General features: G+C 42.0%; 1 protein-coding gene across 1 annotated transcript in view; it reads left to right on the top strand.

The window, feature by feature from the left end:
• Positions 1-2,584: 2,584 nt before the first annotated feature.
• The window catches only part of ABTB2 (ankyrin repeat and BTB domain containing 2), a 189,482-nt gene continuing 171,356 nt past the window's right edge, over positions 2,585-20,710 (top strand). Inside the window, exon 1 of the mRNA XM_019552142.1 lies at positions 2,585-3,641. Within this exon, the coding sequence (XP_019407687.1) occupies positions 2,771-3,641 (871 nt within the window). The 5' untranslated portion in view covers positions 2,585-2,770. The remainder of the gene's footprint in view (positions 3,642-20,710) is intronic.

Genomic DNA, 20,710 nt, shown 5'->3' with positions numbered 1-20,710 from the left:
TTCCTATCCTACATTCCAAGACTGCCCCACATCAGATTATTCCCCTCACACACTCCAAAAACCAAACTGTATACAAGGCTCTTCCTTACAGTTTCATGGAGATAGGTAAAATTCCCATTAGAGGGGAACAGCTTGAACGTTGTGGTAACAGATTTATCTCTGGGCAACTTACACAGAGTAGCAGAATATGACTTAAAAACACATTTACTTTTACCTCTCCAATGTATGAGCACCAGATACAGCTTGATAAATTATACATTATTATTTGCAATTCTCTGGGCATCGTCCATCTGAAGGTTTCAAAGCACTTTATAAACATCAGTCGTCACAATATCCATGCAAAACAGGCATTGGTACCCCTATTCTACTGTTATCGTCAGATTAAAGTGGAAATGTGTCAGGTTGGACATCCAAAATATGAGACATTCAACTTCAGTGACAGTTCTGAAAGCATTAGTCTAGCTTGGCAAAAGTTGCATAGAAAATTAATGATAAAACGAGTAATGTGACATCTACTCAGTCCAAAAATTGCTGGATATCTTTGCCCAAAACTAATTAGCTGAAGGCTGGAACTGGACTTTGGAAATCCTGAGCTAAAGGTCACTTGCAAAGAATGACTAGTAGTGCCATCTACTGGAGGCATAAAGAACCATTGGATTTTTTTGGCTTGGATGTGAGAACAAAAAATCACAGGGTTATTAAAAACTAATGAAGACACTAAAGATTAAAACCTGTGGCAGGAAGGTTAAAGACCCCACACACGCAGAGAAAGACATGGACGCAAAGTTCCCAAGAAACTTACAATTCTGAAGTAAGGGGTTCGTGTAGGAGAGAGAAGGAGATCAATTGGAAATGTTTCTATGCATTGAAACAAAAGGAAAACGGGGAGCTGTGTTTGGGAGAGAAAAAACAACACAAACATAAACTTCATCTGTGCACCTCTTTTTAATAGATAAGGTCCAATGGTAAGAAACTAAGCAGAATAAATAGTAGAGTGGCTAGAGTGTTTTAAATGTCTGAGCAGATCCCTGTGGTTTGTTCAATAGTCATCATCCATCAGAGAGAAAATGAGAAGTGATTTTTTTTAAATGTTCTAATAAATAGGTAAGTCCAGTGACTTCTGATTCCATTTGGCTTTTGGTCTGGTGTATTTGTTTGCAAGAAAGTAGAACCAATGCCAAGTAAAATCAGATGAACTATTGTTAAGAGCCTTAACCATAATCCAAAGGGTTGCTTTGCTGTTTTTTTTTAATAAAGATGAATATGCCGATATCTCTTTCTTTGGCCCTCTCTACACATAAATGCAGGAGATCTAATGCGCGATTCACACAATCATGCCTCCTGCCATGCCACATGTGCCCGGCAGGAGGCACAACTGTGGGACCTTGAATTAGATCCCATTGAACCTTATTGCAGGTGCAGAGGGAACCTGATCCCCATCTCCTCCTCAGAGCTGGAGTAACCCTTTAGTGGGCCCTAGGCAAACAAACTCATGGGCCCCCAGCTGGTCGAGACCCCCCTCTCTATTCTGGCGCTACTGCCCGTGGGGAATGGGGCTCAGAGCTGCCACTAGGAAGCAGCTGCTGTGGGGGGAGAGGCTGGCAGAGGGGAAGGGAAGGTAGATGGGGCTTCCCGCCACTGCCGCAGAAGGAACGACAAGGCCCCCCTGCAGCTCAGGGCCCTAGGCATGTGCCTAGTTTGCCTGTGCGTTAATCCGGCCTTGCTCCTCCTGCACCAGCAGGAAGTCATCTTCCATGGCTGGGAGTCCCACACATTGCACCCCAGTTGAGGCCCTCCTCGCAGTGGGAGGTTTCCCCACACTCTGGGGTAGGGGGATCACCCCTACAGCAATCCTCTGGCCCTGGGGGGCTTCCCTGCACTGGGGAGCCCTAGGGATGGCAGCAGCTGAGATCTCCAGCATTGCGGGGTTTCCCACACCCCAGAAGCAGCCAAGATGCCCAGGCAGCAGGCTCTGCAGGCTCTGCACCGCGCAGCCTTAAAGATCTTGGCTGCCACAGTCCCTACGGCTCAGAAGTTTGACGCTGGGCCTGGCCACCCCTCAGCTGACAGGACTCCCCACCACAGGGGACAGGCCCTGCAGATTAAAGCTCGGGAAGATCCCGGTTCTGAGGTTCAGATACCAACCAGCTGACCAAGTTCGAGGTCTAACTCCAAAGCTTCTTAAGTTCTACTTACTTCATAGCAGCTCACGCAGCCTAGCAGCACAAACCCGTAACCCTACCCGAGCCCGCCCGGGGGCGGCGCTACTGCACCGCCCCGCTCGCTCCGCTCCGGGAAGGGGCGAGTGCTTGTTTGCGTGTGTGTGTATATTTGCATAGCTGCCGCCCGGCTCGGATGTGACTGGCGGGTGCAGCCCCCTCCGGAGCCTCTGATTGGTGCCTCTAGCCGCAGGTCATTTGCATGGCCGGGGGAGCCGCGAGGCGGGAGTTGGCTGCGAGCTGCCGGCAGCGTCGTGGGCGGCCGGTGTCCCGCTCGGCTGTGCCCCGCCGCGCTCCCGGGCCCGGCTCCGCGCTCCGGCAGCTCGGTCCCGCGCCCGCCGCCTCGCCCACCCGCTGGTCCGCGCTCGCCGCGTTGCTCACCCTCACGAGGGAGTGCGCTCAGCCTGGCTGGGCATGGAGGTAGCGCGTGACGCGCTGTCTCAATATCTAGGCTGACCCAGCTGAGTTTCCCACTTGGTGCGGTAGTGATAGGGGTTTGCTGCTTTTGTTGTTGGTTTTGGCTGTGGCCGGGAGGATCGCGGTTGTTTCCTATGGCTGGGACGTACAGCTCTACTCTGAAGACCCTGGAGGATCTCACTTTGGACTCTGGTTATGGGGCAGGGGATTCCTGCAGATCCCTCAGCCTCTCTTCCTCTAAGTCCATCTCTCAAGCCTTCCCGTCAGCCCAGCACCGAGGCAACTGGTGGTGCTATTCTGGCTCCATGAACAGTAGGAATAACAGCTGGGATACTGTGAACACCGTCCTGCCTGAAGACCCCGAGGTGGCAGATCTCTTCGCCAAGTGTCCGAAGCTGCCAGATCTCGAGGAATACCCTTGGGCGGATGAAGACGTGGGGAAGATCCTCCGCAAGGGGAAGGGGGAAGGCAGCCCCAGGAGCTTTTCTCAGGAAGCGGTCAGGAGGCTGTCGCAGTTGCTGAGGAAGGCGCTGATCAGGGTCTCCAGGGAGGCCCAGCGCCTGAGCGTGATGCACTCCAAATGCACCAGGTTTGAGGTGCAAAGCGCCATCAAGCTCATCCAGAGCTGGTCATTGTCCGAAAGCTGCGTCCTGGCGACTGTCAAGGCCCTTTCCCTCTACAGCATGAGCGCTGGAGACGGGCTGAGGAAAGGCAAGTCAGCCCGCTGTGGTCTCACCTTCTCTGTCGGGAGGTTTTTCAGGTGGATGGTGGACACTAGGATCTCGGTTAGGATCCATGAGTACGCCGCCATCTCTTTGACAGCCTGCATGGAGAACCTGGTGGAAGAGATCAAGTCCAGGGTGCTGGCTAGTCAGAGCCCAGACGGAGGAGGAGGTGGAGGTGAGATCTCGGCTGAAGTCCTAGAGATAGTCATCAACAATGACGCTGAGCTTTGGGGAGTACTGCAACCCTATGAGCATCTCATCTGTGGGAAAAACGCTAATGGTAAGGCCCAGTTATGTGTATGTTACCCTAATGTTGGCTAAATGTGTTCTTTCCTTCAAAATAAATAGGTATGCCAGACCCATTTCTTAGCTTGCGCTGTGGTGTAGCAGTTGATACCTCCGGTGCAAAGGAGGTGTAAAACTGCCAAATCAGAATGGTGTACTATTACGGGCAGCATAGATGTAAATTGTGACACGAGGTGCGATGGCAGTGGAATACGAAGCTGTACGATATTAACAATTTAAAAAAAAGTCATATGTGAAACTGTAATTAAACTTCCTGCCAGCTGCCCTTTGAAAAAATTAACACTTCAGAGAAGGAGAGTGTGTGTGTATGCCTCCAAGTGCCCATAGGGGAAAGTTGCATTAGCAAACTTTGAATTATATTTTCATTTTTAAAAAATCCACATATCACACACATAACTCATTTTCTTCTGAAGAAGAGTGTGCCGGTATCCTATAATGACAGATGTTGAGAGTTTTGTGGGGTCAGACTTAGTGATTTTAAGTAGGCTGTTCCTCACATACAATCCATAGGAGGAAAACAAATTTGAAGTTGGTTTTCTAGCCAATAAAGAAGGCAACCCCCCCCCCCAAACCAAACAAACAATCAAATGTGTTATTTAGGCTCTGCTGTTGTAGAGGGCATGCTGCATAATGGGTAAATGTAAACTATAAAAATTGCACTTAACCCATCAAAATGGGGATTATAGGATAGTACTGGAATAATTGGAATAGCAGAGCATTAAGATGCTTACCTCTATAATCTGATTAAAAAAGGAGACAGTTGTTAAGCAGTTAAGCAAATAAGCAGATAGTAGAGGAATCTCAGCATTTTCCCTCGAGACTGAAAGGTTTAAGATTTTGATAGCTCTTGCGGGGAAGCCGCAGTGTTGCCATTTGCATACTTAAGAGCAACCAATGTCTTCTAGAAAACTTTAAGAGTCCTTTAGTTTAAAAAAGAAAAGAATTGTTTACACTGCAAGGTTTTCTGTCATTTTTGCCTTACATGGGGGAAAAAAAGGTGAGGGGGGAGGGCCAAACCTGCCCTGCGCTGCACAGGTGCAGTAGGGAACAAGACTTACGCAGTTCCCTACCCATTACTCCATGCATAAGCAAATTGCCCATCAGTGCATTTTCTTCCTACATCACCTTAGCCAGGCAGGAGACGCGAGCCAACATCACTCCATGCCTTCTTCCCCTATAGGTGCCTCTATCAGCTACCAGCAGGATTTTGTCTAATGTGTGGGAGAGGAATACAGCAAATACGCTGAAATCGTGGAATTGTCTGTAAAACTTGATGGCTTTTTTGGAATGCTGCTTTGGCACTGACGAAATTTGTTGCAGTAAATTGCATCAAGTGAATATGTGCACACATTTGCCTGTTTTTAAAACTCTTAACTCTTTGGTGAAGCAACTGCAGAGGTTTTAGAAAAGAGCCTAGCATATTTTGTTAACTGTCAAAACAAAAACTGATAATCCTATGTGGATCATGAGAGGATTTGTAGTTACTCTTCCACTCCCTGTCCACGTTGTCTGGAGTGAATATTTCATGTTGTGGTTCCACAGAGAAAAGCTAGTGCTCTAGCTGTCTATGATCTCTGCTCAGTACTTCCGTGATGCAGTTTCTGTGTTAGATAAGGAGGAGAGAGGGAGGCAGAAGGGAGTATTAATTCACACTATTGCTGATTTTTAAAGTCCGTTTGCCTGAAGAGAAATCTGCTATTGGAAGACCAGCAATGAATGAATGAATGGAGCCTGGTGTTAGACGGAAACATAAACAGCTATGCAAGGAAATCATTATAAATATTCGAAATGCCAAGTGGTCAGCTATGATAACACTCATGTAGTTGAATACTAAGCAGTGATTGGCCATGGAAAGGGCTGGTTTCTTTCTCCTTTTTGTTGCTTCTGTTGCTGATCACTCTTTAAACAAATATAGTTATTTTTGTTATGCCTGAAGATTATAATGTGCTTTTGTGCGCATTTAATTCAGTTTGACAGTGTGCTGTCTTAATGCCTGACCTGAAATGTAAAAGTCAGGAAATCTTCTAAACTCCATCCCTTGCAGTTTCAACACAAAGCGGTTTTGAGATAAATGTCTTAAAAGGATGTCTTCATCTGGGTAGATCAAGAGCTGAATGTTGAGTAGCAATACCATACTTTATTCAAATATCTCTCTGCGTTCAGATAATGCTGCTGTCCTCTTGGCTTTCCTTCTGTACCAAAAACATGTTAATGGAGAACTTCTGCATATAAGGCTTGTTGAACATTTATCATGCTTTGTCTTATATCACTGAGGTTGCTGAAGATGGGGCATTCACGTTCCAGTCAGACTTTCCAATATCCCGATGAAATCTTTGTTTATTATGCAAGAAGTTATATTGGAGGATCCTAATAGTCCTTTTTGGCTTTATAATAGAGTTTTACATTTTATGTCAGGATGTTTTCCAATTCCTCCTTGGAGTCTGAACGTTAAGCAAATCTCTAACTCCCTACAATTTCACAAGATACAATGGCCTGGTCATACATTCCTTATTCACATAAATCTCTCATTAAGAACACTGGGTACAGTCCAGCCTGTATTTTCCACAGAAATGAATCCAGTCTCTCAAAACTTTGTATTCTTTATTATAGAGAACACATTTCTAGTACCAACTTGCGTGCAGGGTGGAGGGTTTCAAAATCTGTAAATGCTTTAGAATGGCTTGCTACATATGTAAATACTTTGGATAGATTTTTTTGTGATAGGTTGGAGGTTGTAAATTGCTTTTTATTCATGTAACTACTCACTGTCTCTCTGAATAGTATTTGGCTCAATGCAAAATGCTTGTAAAATGGTACCCTCTCTGTAGGGCAGCAAATGAATACAGTACTTGTCACACTATTAAAAATCATGTAATATTGTGTACAAATTAAGAGGTAGCCAGATTCCCTGCTTTATGAATTTGGATAAAATAAGCACTGGGGAAAATAAATCTCTAACCAATAGATCCCTTTGTTTTCAAGCAACTACAGTCAAATTTTCTTTCCCTAGGAGCAGCTTAGCCACTAAGCCATATTCTGCTTTTGGTCATGTTAGTATAAACATGGAGAACATCCATTGAAAGCAAGAGGACTCCATCATATTTACAATAATACCCCAAAAAAATTTGGTCCATTATGTTCAGCAGTCTGGAAGACTTCACTATAAAAGCACTGGTGTAGAAAAAGAGACCTTTCATGTAGCCAGTAATTCCCAATGGGGAAACATCAAGGAAGATAATCCATATGCTAACGCAATTCACACCTATTGTGGTGTCAGTACAGGTTTAATAAATTCCCTTTGTGCACGAGGATGGTGAGGTTAGGGAGTAGTTATTCTGTCACAAAATTTACAGGGTACTTCCAGAATACATGCCTGGGAACAGAAATTCATAACTATATTGGACAGTAAAAAATCTGGACTTAATATACACAGTGGTGTTATGTCTCATACAACCTTACAAACACTGCTAATCATTTCCCTGTGCTTCCCAGGTAATAACTACCCCCATCTCAATGGTCTTGCTCTGCCACTAACTAGATTGCTTATTCTACTGTGCGTCTTTTGTCTTACAAGGGTTCCTGTTTTCATCTCTTCGTTCATAGTTCACAGCCCCTCCTCCATCCCTCCAAGCAGACTGTTTATATTTACATGGAGTCTTTTCTGTAATATTTAGCTCAGCCTGCATCTGCTGCTCCTTCAGCCCTGAGGAAGGGCACCAGATGCCCAAAGGTTTGTCTAATACCTCTCCCAACTATACAGTTAGTCCAATAAAAGATATCACAAAAAAGCCTTGCCTTTTGGACGTTTCCTAGACCATTCTAACCTTGTATCAAGACAAGCGTTTGTAAGGCTCACCAGTGGAGGTATCAGCAGTTTGATGCTGCTAGTGGACATTTTCAAAGATAAACTAAATATAAATGAAGAAGCTGGCTACAGAGAAACAAAAGCATAGATGTGAATGATGAAATTAAATGATAAATATTTGAAACAGCCATCAAGATGATAAAAGATCAGGAATGCTGTGCCTGGGTTTCTACTAATTTGATAAAGCCATCAGTCTTCTCTGTACAGTCTTTTAATTTAGCTGTAGTTTGCAGAGTAGCTGATACATGCATCTCCTGTAGTCTGATTCTGCAATCCCTGCACATTCATATTTCATACTGAAGCTTATGGGAAGTTTGTGCGTGCAAGATAATAGCCCCTTGTCAGGATCATGTGTTAAAGCAGTGGTTCTCAAACTTTTTATACTCAAGGCAGCCCTCAGAAATTGCCAGCTCTTAGCTTTCACTTGTTTCTTGACTACCGAAAAGATAATAGAACAGTCTTTTGTTGTCTAGGTGTTTGCTTGCTTAATAGCGCTAATATTAGTGTGATATGTCACACAACCCTTAAAAGGATCTTGTGATACTCCAGTGTGCAACTGTCCCCGATTGAGAACTGCTGTGGTAAAGGGATAAACCAGGGTGCAGTTATTTGCCACTTCTATTAGACTGGGATATGGGGACAAATTCTTGTTTTTCCAAAAAAACCCAAAACTTATGCTAAGGCTGGTAATGTGCATGCTGAGCAAATTAGACCTTCATTTAAAATTGTTTCCAAAATTCTTGTACATATTAAGGGTCTGTTTTGATTTCTGGTTTCATATCATTTAAGTCTGAGGAAAGTCAGACTCTAGGCTGCTTGGGGCTCAGTTTAACTTGGATATATGAAGTTTGAGTGAGATTTGAACTCTTGGCTTCAAAAACACTGTCAAAGCTGAGGGTCTAACCTCTCCAAGATCAGCACATTTGCTGTATAAGGTCAGTATTCTTCAGGTAACTATGCAGCAAAGTCTCCAAGGTCAGTGGTTCTCAACCATTTTTGTACCAGGACTCGCTTGTAAATATCAGTGGTCAGCCCCAACCCCCCCAGTACGTAGGGGTGGGTGGGGGAGGCCCCAAGCAGTCACTTGTAGCCTGCAAATCTGCCACCCTGCAAGGGAAAAGTACCGTTTCCCATGTTTTTCTCCTTTAAAGGAGAATCTTTCATATATTCTTGCACAGGTTGAGAAAAGCTGTCTTAGACAACATGATGGGGACTGTTCCTTTAAGGACTTAATTTCCAGATGGAGTCTGGGTGTGGTGGTATAAATTATGCATAACCAGTTAGAGCTGGCAAAATAAAGATTGGCAAGCACCTTAAAACAGTGAGAAATCAGTAAACAATTCTAGGTTGTAACTTTTTTTTTTTTTTATAAGTGCTTTCATGTGGTTTGGAAAGATGTCATGATTTTCAGCCAGAACTAAGTGCAGCGAGTAGGAGACTGGCTTGCCTATTTTAAATTTACACCAATATACTTTAAAATGTCATAATTTTAGAGGAGTTTTGAGGGCTTTTCTAACATTCAGTATTAGAGTGGTTTTATTTTGAATATACTTTGGGAGACTTAGTAAGACAGAGAGAGAGATACTTAATTTGGAAAGTGATTCATTTTTAGCATGTGAATGCCACTTATTCTACTGTAAATTTCTTAATTAAAAATGAGAGTTTTAAAAGGCATAACAAAAAAATCATGTTTCAGGACATAAAAGCAGTAACTGTTGGAGATTAGAAGGAAACTTTCCTTAATAACACCCACCTGGAGGACTTTTTGCAGCTTACTTTTAAGTCACTGATACTGTTCATGGCTGGTAATGGATATTTGACTATATGGACCTTCTAAAGTGATTGTCAGCCTTGCATTTCTTATGCAGCTGTATTACAATTCTGGTGTAGATGAATTGGTTTATGCATTATTCATGCTGAGCTGTTTTAAAAAGTCCCGAAGGACTAAAATTCGTTCAGTAGTTTGTAAAACACGACTGTCCTATACTTAACTGTCTGATTATTTTTAAGTAGTTCTGGGATCACTAATGCACCTGCATGATGGACTAGACACACTTTAATATTCCACAGATTTTGGAGAGTTGGTAGTACTGCAGATTCTATAGGATAGTGGCACCCAAGCTTCTGGCCCTGCAGGCCAGATGAGTTGCACAGGGTTGGTCCATGGACTGGATTCCTGTGTAGGGTCAGTCCCATGGACCTGATCCCATGTGCCCTAATTTGGCCACTTGCCATCCCAATTTGCTGCCCCCCCCCCCCATTGGACTGTTTGCCAGCCTGATCCAGCCACATGTTGCCCACCACCCTAATCCAGCCTCATGCTGATCTGGTCCAGCTGCATGCCATCTGCCTACTGAATCTAGCTCCATTTTTCCCACTGCCCTGATTTGTCCTTATGCTGCCAAAGATCAGGGCACTGGCCCAGTCTGGCTGTGTGCCCCCTGCCTACTTAAAGGCATGATCTAGTGTGCAGGACCACATTAACCAGCCCATGGGACTCCCCGAAGACCCAGAAATTTGGTGGCAGGGGAGCCATGGTAGCATTAATTGCCACTCCCCTACTGCCAAATTCCCAGCCCCATGTTTGAGCATCCCTGCTGTAGGAATCTAAAACCTAAAAAATCACTACTAGCCTTGAGTGCTTCCGCATACACCTGTTGGAGGAGAGTTAGTTGAGGTGATATCATGGGTACATTCCTTTGAAGTACCAACACATGAGCAACAAGGAATTAAGGTTCCAAAACAAGCTATACTGGTTTCTCAACTTTTAAAAATGATAACCTTTCCTTACAAGATACTTTAGGAAGGCCAGAGTCAATATTAATGGAGTTAAACCAGAGATAAATTTGGTCTTCTCTGTTTTAGCACATGGTTAGCACATTAAATGCTGAAGCACACTGCAAGAGAAGTCTGGAAATTCAAAGTCTACATCCTGTCATTAACTTTAGTCCATTTTACTTTATATTTCTCCCCGCTTGCATATAAATTAAGAGTGGCATAACAGCCTTCCTTTTAATTTCCTGGCATTTGCTATTCAAAGTTAGGTTTTTGAGTTTAATGTCAAATATTTTAAGATCAATTTTATACTTCAGTGGATAATCATGGTGCTTTGCTTAGATCCATTTGTAGCACCCATGCATTCAACAAAGAAATTACCTTGTAATGTGTGCTATTTATTCAAACTGCTTTCTGGTTATCTGAACCAAACAAATTGGAGGGTTCATACAGTGTCTCATTAATTTTAATAAGCTATTGGCTTCACAACGGCTCAGAAAAGCTGTCTGTTATCAAGAGATGTGTATTTTGGGGATAATAGCTGCAGTTTGCAAATCAGCAAATGTGATCAATAAGGTAAGTAGAATGGAAAAGCATTAGGACTATTCTTATAGCTGTACCATCAGTGGGCTGCTAATCAGTTTAAAAGGGAACTTTCTGTTCTCTCTGGTGCCTCGGGGCTGTCATCCTTGCATTCAGCCTGTACAACAGTCCTGGGCCACATGATTATAATTGCATACTGGCCATTCCTCATCTCTTCCTTGGCCTCCCCTCCCCTCTTTTCTAAGGCAGAGCAAGCACAGAGCCCAGTCTACAGCCCGTAGGATATTCAGATTCTTCCTGTACCCCAGCACTGGACTTGGGTGTTTTCACTGCCCTAGTTGTCTTGTCATGTCCATGTTATACTAGGTAGGTTTTCCCCAGAGTGACACTTGCTGGCTTTTCGTTGTGTATGTGCAACTTTTACATCCACCTGGACATTTCTAATATCTGCATATTCAAGTGTTAGAATTTATACCCACAACACCTGCTGAGACAAATATTCTAGGGCTCTGAATACCTATAGACATTTTTAAAGCATGCACCCAGATGTTTGCAACTCAAAAGGTATGAGCCATGTGTGTTTGCATAACATTGTACACCATTGCTTATGTGCAAGGGGAACCAGGGTATAGGCCAGAGAAAACTTTGACCCTTAGACTTCCATTTCATGCTGTGAAACTGTCAGTTTGGTGCTGGGCTGAAGTCATTAGCGTTAAACTGGGTTTTATTGTCCTGGTGTAACAGGCTATCAAGGACTTCTCTGTTCAGTCACCTTAAAACAGAAGGGGAACTCTGTAAATGTATACTAATGATACATTTTGGCGCACAGTTTTTGTTAGGAGTAATCAGGATATAAGAGGGTTTGGCATATCCCTTTAAAGTAAAACAAATTGGTCCTGCACTAAAGGCAGCTCTTCAGAGAAAACCCTAAAAATAGTTAAGTTTTGGATGAAGTTTTATTGTTACTGTTCTTAAGTTATCAATACAGCCAAACTACGCAAGACAAGAAGTTAGAACTGTGTATGTATGTACTGTTGATAGCAAGATAGGAATTTAATCTGATTAAATCTAGCTAGTGCTGTTTATTATGCAAAATACTGAGTGGCAAACCTAACAGGTTTCTGTATTTTCAGATTATATGGTAAACTTATTTTGTGCAAAACTGAACAGTGAGACATGACACTGCTGCATTTTTTTCAAGCCTATGAAAATAACATGAAATGAGCCACTTTTAACTCTTTACATTCCAGGTCATGAAAATGCTGTAGCAAAGCACACATGTGTTTCTATACTGGAGTATATGAAGTAAAATAAAAGTCTCTCTGACTTCTTTAATCCAGACATTTTAGAACCTAAAAGGGTATGAGCTGTCATCCAAAACCCCATGAAATGCTAATGAATTTGATTCATGGATCTGTTCTGATTTGTTTTCTTTTAATTCTATTTTTAACCACAAAAGCCCCCTATTAACCTGTCTCTTTTAGTGCACAAAACAGCATGCTGGTTTGGAGTTTCTGATATACCCTTCTAATCCTATTGAATGTTAATAAATATTACAAGAAAATGTATTTTATCATACTAATTTCAAATTTTTTCCATTTTAAGCTTTCTCCTCTAGTTACAGTAATTACAGGAAAGATTAACACTTGCCCTGTTCATAGATATATTGTTGGAAGTATACATACAAAGCCCTGGTTCTCTCAGTTTCGTAACACTTCAGCATATTTTATAAGAGAGACTTGAATGGGTGTTCTTTTATTTTGGGAGAGATGTTTTCAACATAGCACTCATTTAAAAACCAAATCCATATCAATTTGCTACTATCATCTTAAATTATTTTTAAGAAACTCCAAAATGTCTTATCTGTTGTGCTGTTTTACCCTTCATATTTCACTTGGCTTTTGGCAATGAAAATAGATCAGTCTGTGTCAAGTGTAAATACTTTACTGTGCATCAGTACCCAGGTGTTTTAGTACTGTTTTAAAATAAATCCCAATGTTTGTTGAAATAAAAATGCTTATAATACTTTTTAATAGGTTCTGCAAAACTCCTTCCCTCTGTTTTATTAAACAAAGGCAGAATTTTTGTAAGCGTTTCTGTTGTTCAGAAATACAGTGTCAGCTTTTAAATCACTTAGACATTGCGCCCAAAGTCTAAATTTTGCACCGAAAGCTAGTTTGTATTGTTGCTTTAGGGTGCATACAGACATTCAGGGAGGTCAAATTGTGTTAAAAATAGCCACCTGATCTAACTTACAGCACAGACAGAAGTGACAATTTTCACCTGATCTGGCTCCAGAAAGCAGCCTACAGTTGTGACCAAACAGAAGTGCACGGTTTCAGACCACTTTAAAAGGGCCTGATCCTGTGAAAATCTGAACCCTCATTGCATGACAATTCAGATGTACATGCTTCAAAGCTGACTGTGTTCTGTAACTTGTGTCTGCGCAGCTCTCAGCCTGTCACTGTTCTCAGAATGTGGGGGGGAGGGGGAAAGGGAGCAGAGGGAGTTTGGTCTGGGATTTTTTCACCTGGTTCTGGAGGGTGGGGCAGGTGGACTGGAACCCTCCCCCCCCCGAGGTACGGGTGGAGAATCCAGTCTAACCACACCACCCTCCAGTGCTGACTGCAAAACCCCAAGAATCATCTCTCTCTGCTCCCTTTCCCCCCTTCCATTCTGAAAATAGCTGGGGGCGGGGGTAGCATTGAGCTGGGCTGAGGGGGATGTGGCATTGCCACAAGGACTGGGCTGCAAACTCACAGCAAGAAGCTGGAATCCCCAACTCCCAGACCCAACAGCAATCCCATCCCCCCAAGACCCCTCACAAATGTACAAACCCCACCAACACCCTGTGGACTGCATCTGTCCCCCAATACCTCCATGGACCCTACTTGGCCCCCCAATTCTCCCCACAGACCCTGCTTGCCTCCCCCTGATACTCCCATGTAGAGGTCACCTGGTCCTGCTTGCTCCCCCATTTGCCCTGCAGACCTCACAGGCTCCCCCAGTCCCTCCTGCAGACCCCTCTTGTCCCCCGCCAATCCCTCCTATCCCTCTTGCTGATCTTACATGACCCCCGCAACCCTCACTGTAGGTCCTACCTGTTCCTCAAACCACCTGTGGACACCTCCAGTCTGTCCCTGCCTCCTATCCTGACTTACCTTAGATCTGATAGCCATTTTTAACTCCATCTAATCTCTCCCTAACCTCCCCAAATGTCTGTACCCGGCCTTGAAGTGAGCTTCCCTAATGGATGGAAGCAAGTGCTGGTAGAAACATATTGGCCAAATCTTGCAATCTTTATTAGCGATCCTCACTTAGGATAAAATCCCAGTGAAATCCATCAGAGTGTAACTAACGCACATAAAGACTTCAGGATTTAGCTGTTAGGCCTGCAGAATTTAAAAAGAAAAAAGGTAGACAAAATCTTTATATAGCAAAGACAATAAAAGCGTCCTGGTATTTAAAAGTGGTCATCATGCACAGCTGTTACCATTTTTCTCTTGAGCCTGTTTGAAGATCAGGATTGTGATACATTACACTTTTGCTGATTTTAGCTTCTCTCCTGGTGAATCTTGTCAATGGTAAGTTGTGCAGCACCTCTATGGCAATAAGGCTGTGCAGATTGTTTTTTATAAATGAAGCAAGGGAGGTACAGAAGATTTTTCCAAGACTGCCCTACAAACTATTTGTTTGTCAAAGAAGAGAACTTTCTCCTAGAGGTCCGAGCAGAAACACTCTTTGAAATCTCTTCTGTTGTAAGTAGTAAACAGAAGAATGTGCTGTGTGTTTGTACTAGCTGGAGGAAAAACAAAACAAGCAGAACTTTTCTTTTGCTCTTTCTGTTTAATGAGATGAATCTGAATGTTGTTTTCAATATCCGACTGTCTTAACACTTGACATCTGGCTAAACCTAAGCAAGCCTGAGGCAGTGAGTAAAACCAGCTCAGTGGAGCTTTCATGCAAGCTCACTTTAAAAGTCAGTATTGCAAACTATCTCACCGGACTTCTGATATCAATACAATAAGAGCTAGAAAAATTGTAAAACGTGCTGCACCCGTTTGAAAGCACTGATTGAAACAATGTGAGTGTCAAAACAATGATAACAACAGGAGGAAAGTTCTTTAAGTTTTGTTGTTAGCAGTTCAGGCCTTTATCAAAGGGAAACGAATGAAGGAGAGAGAAAGACTTGAGGTTGCTCATTCATAGAAGTTAATGTCTGTACCTTTCACCTCTAGCAGTCTGAACTTGGATTCTAACTTAGGTCACAAGTAAGAGTAGAGATTTTCTGATCTAAATCTAGGCAGACAGGGTTCTCTGCATAAATCCGATATCTTTTAACTCAGAATTGATCCAACAAAAGATATTGGATTTACCCAAAGAACCTTGTCTGCCTATGTCCTTAAACCAACATGGCTACAACAACCTACATCCCTGATCTAAACCTAGTCCCTAGTGAACTTTCATGAGGGTTAGGTGTGCTTGACAAAGTTGCCCTGATCAGGAAACCTGGGGCTGGAATAGCAGTGGGGGAACAAGACAGGACAGGGTAGAGCAGAGGTATATGGCTGCTATGCCTAGCTGCAGACTGCTACTTTTTCTTCAGTTTTGTGAAAGTTAAATTTAGAATAAGTATGGAAAAGTGGCTTATAATGAGGGTGGTTATACTGTAGTTACTAGCTTTTGTTTTAGTGAAGGCTAAGGTTCAACCTTTGAAAATTAAGGTATATTGAATTTAAAAGTGTAAAATAGCCACTTATTAGAATGTTTTTCTTGCCTGTGAAATATAATTTCCTTTCAGTCCTTTCAAACTGTGATCTTACTGTTCAAGGATATAGTTACAATTCTGCTTTATGTGCTGGATTTTGCTATTAGGCAGTCTGGCTTGGATTCTATGCTGATACCATCTTAACAGACAAGTCTTCTCTAAATAGACTACCAGCAAAGACCATAAAATCTGTCCACCCCTCTAGTCATTGTAGAGGTTAATCAGATCAGAGTATATTGACTGTTGTGACTGTACTGACACTTGTTGGTGGCTCTGTTTCCCCATTCATGCAATGGTGATGTAATAATACAAATTTCTGAAGGGGAATGTAAGCCTTAAATTAATTAATGTTTGCAAAATGCTTTGAGGCACTAGGATAAAAGAACCTGTAGAAGGACAAAGTATATTCCATATTGTCCATGGACAGTCTAAACGGTTATTAATTAGTTTCATGTGATGCTTTCTTCCCAAGCTAACTGCTGCACTGTTTTTATACAGAGGGTTAGTGTTCCCATATATTGTGGTAATTTGATGGAGCAAGGACATAGCATGATTATACAAATGGCACAAAACACTTTTTAGTCACTGTATTTGTTAGCGAATGAGAGAAATTAAATTCCTTGAGTCCCAGGTTTGTTTGGCATTGGGGAGTGCAGGAAACAGGATAGTGATGTGTCTTGAGTGACCCAAAGGTAATAGAAATCTTACAGTCTTCCAGCACTCAAACAGTAAGCTAGGGGAAATACACTTGGTCTTCACTGGCCAAAAGATGCAATAGAGCAAGCTGGAATAAAGAGACACTCTTCGAGCACCTCCCAACCTCTGACATCTTTCAGCAGTCTGTTAGATAGCTACAGCATCTCTACTGTAGTGATACCAGGTTGGTTTAGATAAGCAAGGCTAGCTCCTGGGATAGAGCCAGAAGATTGGGCTGAGCTAAATGCTTGGGATCAAATTCTCACTCTGTGAAAACTGACTTCTGCAGTGCTATATGGATTTATACCATCTCCAAATCAGACCATTTAGTCATATTGCAGTGCAGGATCAAAGGAGTTCAAAGGAAAGGGTTCCTTGTAATATTTTAGGAGGAGGGAAAAGGAGGAATAGTGTAAACATTAGTGACCTTTTTCTCACTGTTTATAATGTTACAGTCCATACTGGGCATTTTTGTCATCTTTCCTACCCTTTGCATTCTTACTTCTCTCTGCTCTTTCTATGCTGACCTGACTCTGAAGATAATGCAGCTAAAATAAATCAGGATCCTGACTGCATGTTTAACTTTGGGCTTCTTAAATAAAATCTAACAAGCAGATGCAGATAGTCATCTCCTGAAGTATTTGCTGGGCGCTTTACAGCTTTTGTTGGCTTTTGACTAATTCCAAGATGATAGCAGGTAGGATTCCTCTTACTACGTAGATTTTATAATTTGTGAATAAAACATTATACTCCTTCAACTGAAGGGGCAGAGTAGAACCTTACTTAAGGGTTAGAGCACACAGGCTAGTTAGCTATTTATTTTTACAAGCCATTCTTGCATTTTAGAATCTCAATAACTTTTTATTAGTTATTCAAGGTGTTTCCTTTCAAATGGTGACTGCCTAATACTCTGGGCAGTCCAGGCTACCTGGACACCTTATGCGGAGGTTGCGTGAAATAAAAAGAGAATAGCTGATGGTCTAATCCATTGATTTAAACTATCAAAAGAAGAAAGATGTAGCTACAAGTAGTTTAGAGACTAAAGCCCCTTGTTTTGCTCTTCTGTTTCCACAAACTAAGAGGCTAATCCTGAGAAGTGAATAACTAGAACTCTTTCTCAAGTCAGCCTGGCTGTATATACAGGCTTTGGCTGTATAAAGTTAGCTCATTCCTTTCCGGAGTGCAAGCAACAGTTAAGAGGTTTTCAGAGCTATAGCGTGAGTTGGTCCAGGTTTTTCCAGCTCTGGGTTGTCTGTCTGTAACTTGTCGTCTCCGTTTCAATCCTAATCCTCTATCTTGGTTCACAAATTGCTTTTTAGTCATTGTGCAGTTATAATAAAATAATAATCAAATTGTGTTCTATGGGCACAGCTACACAAGTTGCTGCTATGATGTGGTTACTGTGCATTTATTTAGTATTTCTATAACCAAGTACTAACTAAATGTGTGTTAAATAGAGTTACTGTGCAGTATTTACTGGCGAATGCCTTTTAAGTGATGTTACTGTGCAGTAGCCTGAGATAATACTGCTCAATAGCGTATTAACGCTGTTGGTGTTGTGACATGCTACTGCGCAGTATTATTCAGCTACTCTGCAGTTAGCATCTTGTGTGGATGTGACCTGTGTAGTGAGATCAACATTAAGTTTGGAGATGTGGAAGTTGTGAAGTTTTACATGGCAGTAGAGTGACAGTCCTGAAGTTCTCTAGCTACAAACAGTGGCAATACAGTCTTCCTAGGCACAATTTGTGTGCCTTACCTCTAAACCTGTAGGTGCGATTGTAACAATCAGTGGGCCATTCCTCTGACACTGCAAAACACTGTGCTAATCACTGTCCTCAATTTTTAATCCCCTTACGTGTACCTGAGGAACTAAAATAAGAAGGCTAATGTCTTACACTCCATTATTTCAGCAGTCACTATTATCCTGCAGTGAAATTTTCAGAAGTAATTTGGGCACTTAGGCACGTACATCTCATTATCCTGAATGCAACCTCTTCGCTTGGATATTACCAGTACCTTGTGCTCTATAGTCTCTTGTGCAATATATTAGTGCAGTGGTTATTTCATATATTGTACAGTCCCTCCTAGAAAAAACTCCCAAATCTTCCTTTTTCCATTATCACCTGTGAGCTGTCAGGCTGTAACTAAATTTAGTTATGAGCAAAGAAAAATAAGTGGACTGTAAACAGGGCAGTTCAGACAGTGACCTGGAGAAAAGTTATTGTTACTCAGCACTTCAACTGCTACATGATACTGATTTACTTGTACATAGAAAAAACCCTTTCTTCTCTAGACTTCTGAGAAAGAGATGAAAGAAGGAGCACATGTGGCCCAACTGCTCATTTTATGCAACTGATGCTGGTATTCACAAAATATGTATCACCACAGCAGATACTTTACGCCCTACTGCACCATCCTTTTAGACCTAGCAAGTGCTGTCAGGTAGCTTGTGCTAAATCATCTGTAAAACAACATGGGTTGATTTACTGCAACAGCCAGAGTTGCTAGATTACGGCCAAATTAAGGCTGCCTGGAACCACAGTGTATCATGTCATGGTATTATCCTGTGATCCCAAAATTGACAGCCTGTTTGTTTGACAGGGTTTAAAGCTGTGAAATACTATAGCTAAATGTCAAAAATGGCAGGGTTATCATTTTTTCTTCTGCTCATTGTTCCCCAAACAGAAGTGGTGGTATAGTTGGAGTCCTACCCAGACTCGGAGGAAAGAGAACACAGTAGGTCAGGGAAAATGACTTCACCTATAGTTAAATTTAACCTAAATACCATTATAACAGACATATACTTGTGTCATGTGCAGAGGTAGATTAAGGGATCATCTATGGATTAGACTCACTAGAGAACTGTTCTGTGGATCCCTAAAGTTTGTATCAAGAGATCCATGGCAAGTGACGGTGTCTTAATGTAATTCAGGGTAGCACTGTAGGCAGGACTCAAATAAGAATACCACAATACTTCTGGAGGGTGGGAGTGGGGAAGGGCTTTGAGTAGTTGTCTAGTAGAGGACCTGCATGATTGTACTGGATCCTTACCCCATTTAATACCTCCTTTGTTCAACTGAGAGAGCATCATAGCATGTACAAGTGTGTTGGTCTCTGCGTGATTTAACTCAGCTTTTGCAGTGCCTGAGCATTAAAATAGGTTCTTCTACAAAAACTTTGTATAGCACTAGACAGTAGACATTGTTACATATGCTGTATGCAGTCCTTCACCAAATAGTGTGTAACAGTATACTAATGTAAATGTTTTCAGAAGTTGCCTATCTCTTTATATATAATATTGTCTGGCTAAAGACAGATTTCCCATCGTTCAAAGAGAAAAACCGTATGTAATTCAATGCCTAGCAAAATAATAAGCTAAAGGACAATAGTAGTTTAATATCCAAATTTATATCCCCTCTGTGTATGGATATCATTTCTGATTATTTCTTTTTGGTTTGTATAGTAAAATGTTTGGATGATGAATGCTTTAATAATTTTGTCCTCGACTTGTACTGTCAGTTTTGTTTAGTCTGGAGATCATAAAATCTCTATAGACTTGCACTGACATAGTTTTACTATGATCTCTTTCTTGAATTATCATTCTTTTAAGCTTTTACACCATGTGTGTTACTTCCATGGATATTTTCCTTTGTGTGACTGGCTGATTTAAAGCAGGAAACAAAAAAAACTGAATGTAATTTGTAGCCAATTAAAACTAAATAACTTTGTTGTTTTTATAAGTCACTTTCTTCCCCTTCAAAATACTAAGTGTTTTAAGGACGGCCTAAAAACACAGCATTTTTAAGTGATGCCATGGGACTTCTCTCAGTACTGTGGCAACGTGCTTAGAAATTTTGGCTCCAAGTACGATGGCATCAGAGTTCTGTTTGAACTGCAAATGCCTGAGAGTGAAGCTGGTTAAATTAGAAGGAACCAGTGAAATTGTTTGCTCTGATCCTTAGAAAAAGCAAGCTTAGTGTTTGAATGGGAATTGCTGCTTATCACAAGGCCTGATCCAAAACCTGCATAAGCCAGTGAAAGTCTTTCCACTGACTTCAGTGGATACTGGATCCAGCTCCAGAATAGGAAATAGGTTTGGTAGGGGGGAAGGGGGCATTGCATAAATTTGGCTGGCTTTGTCTATCTGTCATCTTGCCCCTCCCCCTCCCTAAAGACACATGCATGTACACCTCCAAATTCAAACTTGTTTCTGAAAATGAACCTGATCTCCCTTTGCCTTCCTATGGCAGCTCATCCACAGTGATGGAGATTCTGCACATCTTTTATTACAAAGTATCACAAGTGGAGTCAGGTCTACAGTAAATAGTTAAGTGTATGATTCAAATACATGACTCAAATGCATGCATAAAAATCTATCTGTTCAATGCATAAG

This window comes from Crocodylus porosus, unplaced genomic scaffold, assembly GCF_001723895.1.
Source record: "Crocodylus porosus isolate Cpor-Errol unplaced genomic scaffold, CroPor_comp1, whole genome shotgun sequence".
Lineage (NCBI taxonomy): Eukaryota > Metazoa > Chordata > Crocodylia > Crocodylidae > Crocodylus > Crocodylus porosus.
This window is presented reverse-complemented; position numbering and strand designations above follow the sequence as displayed.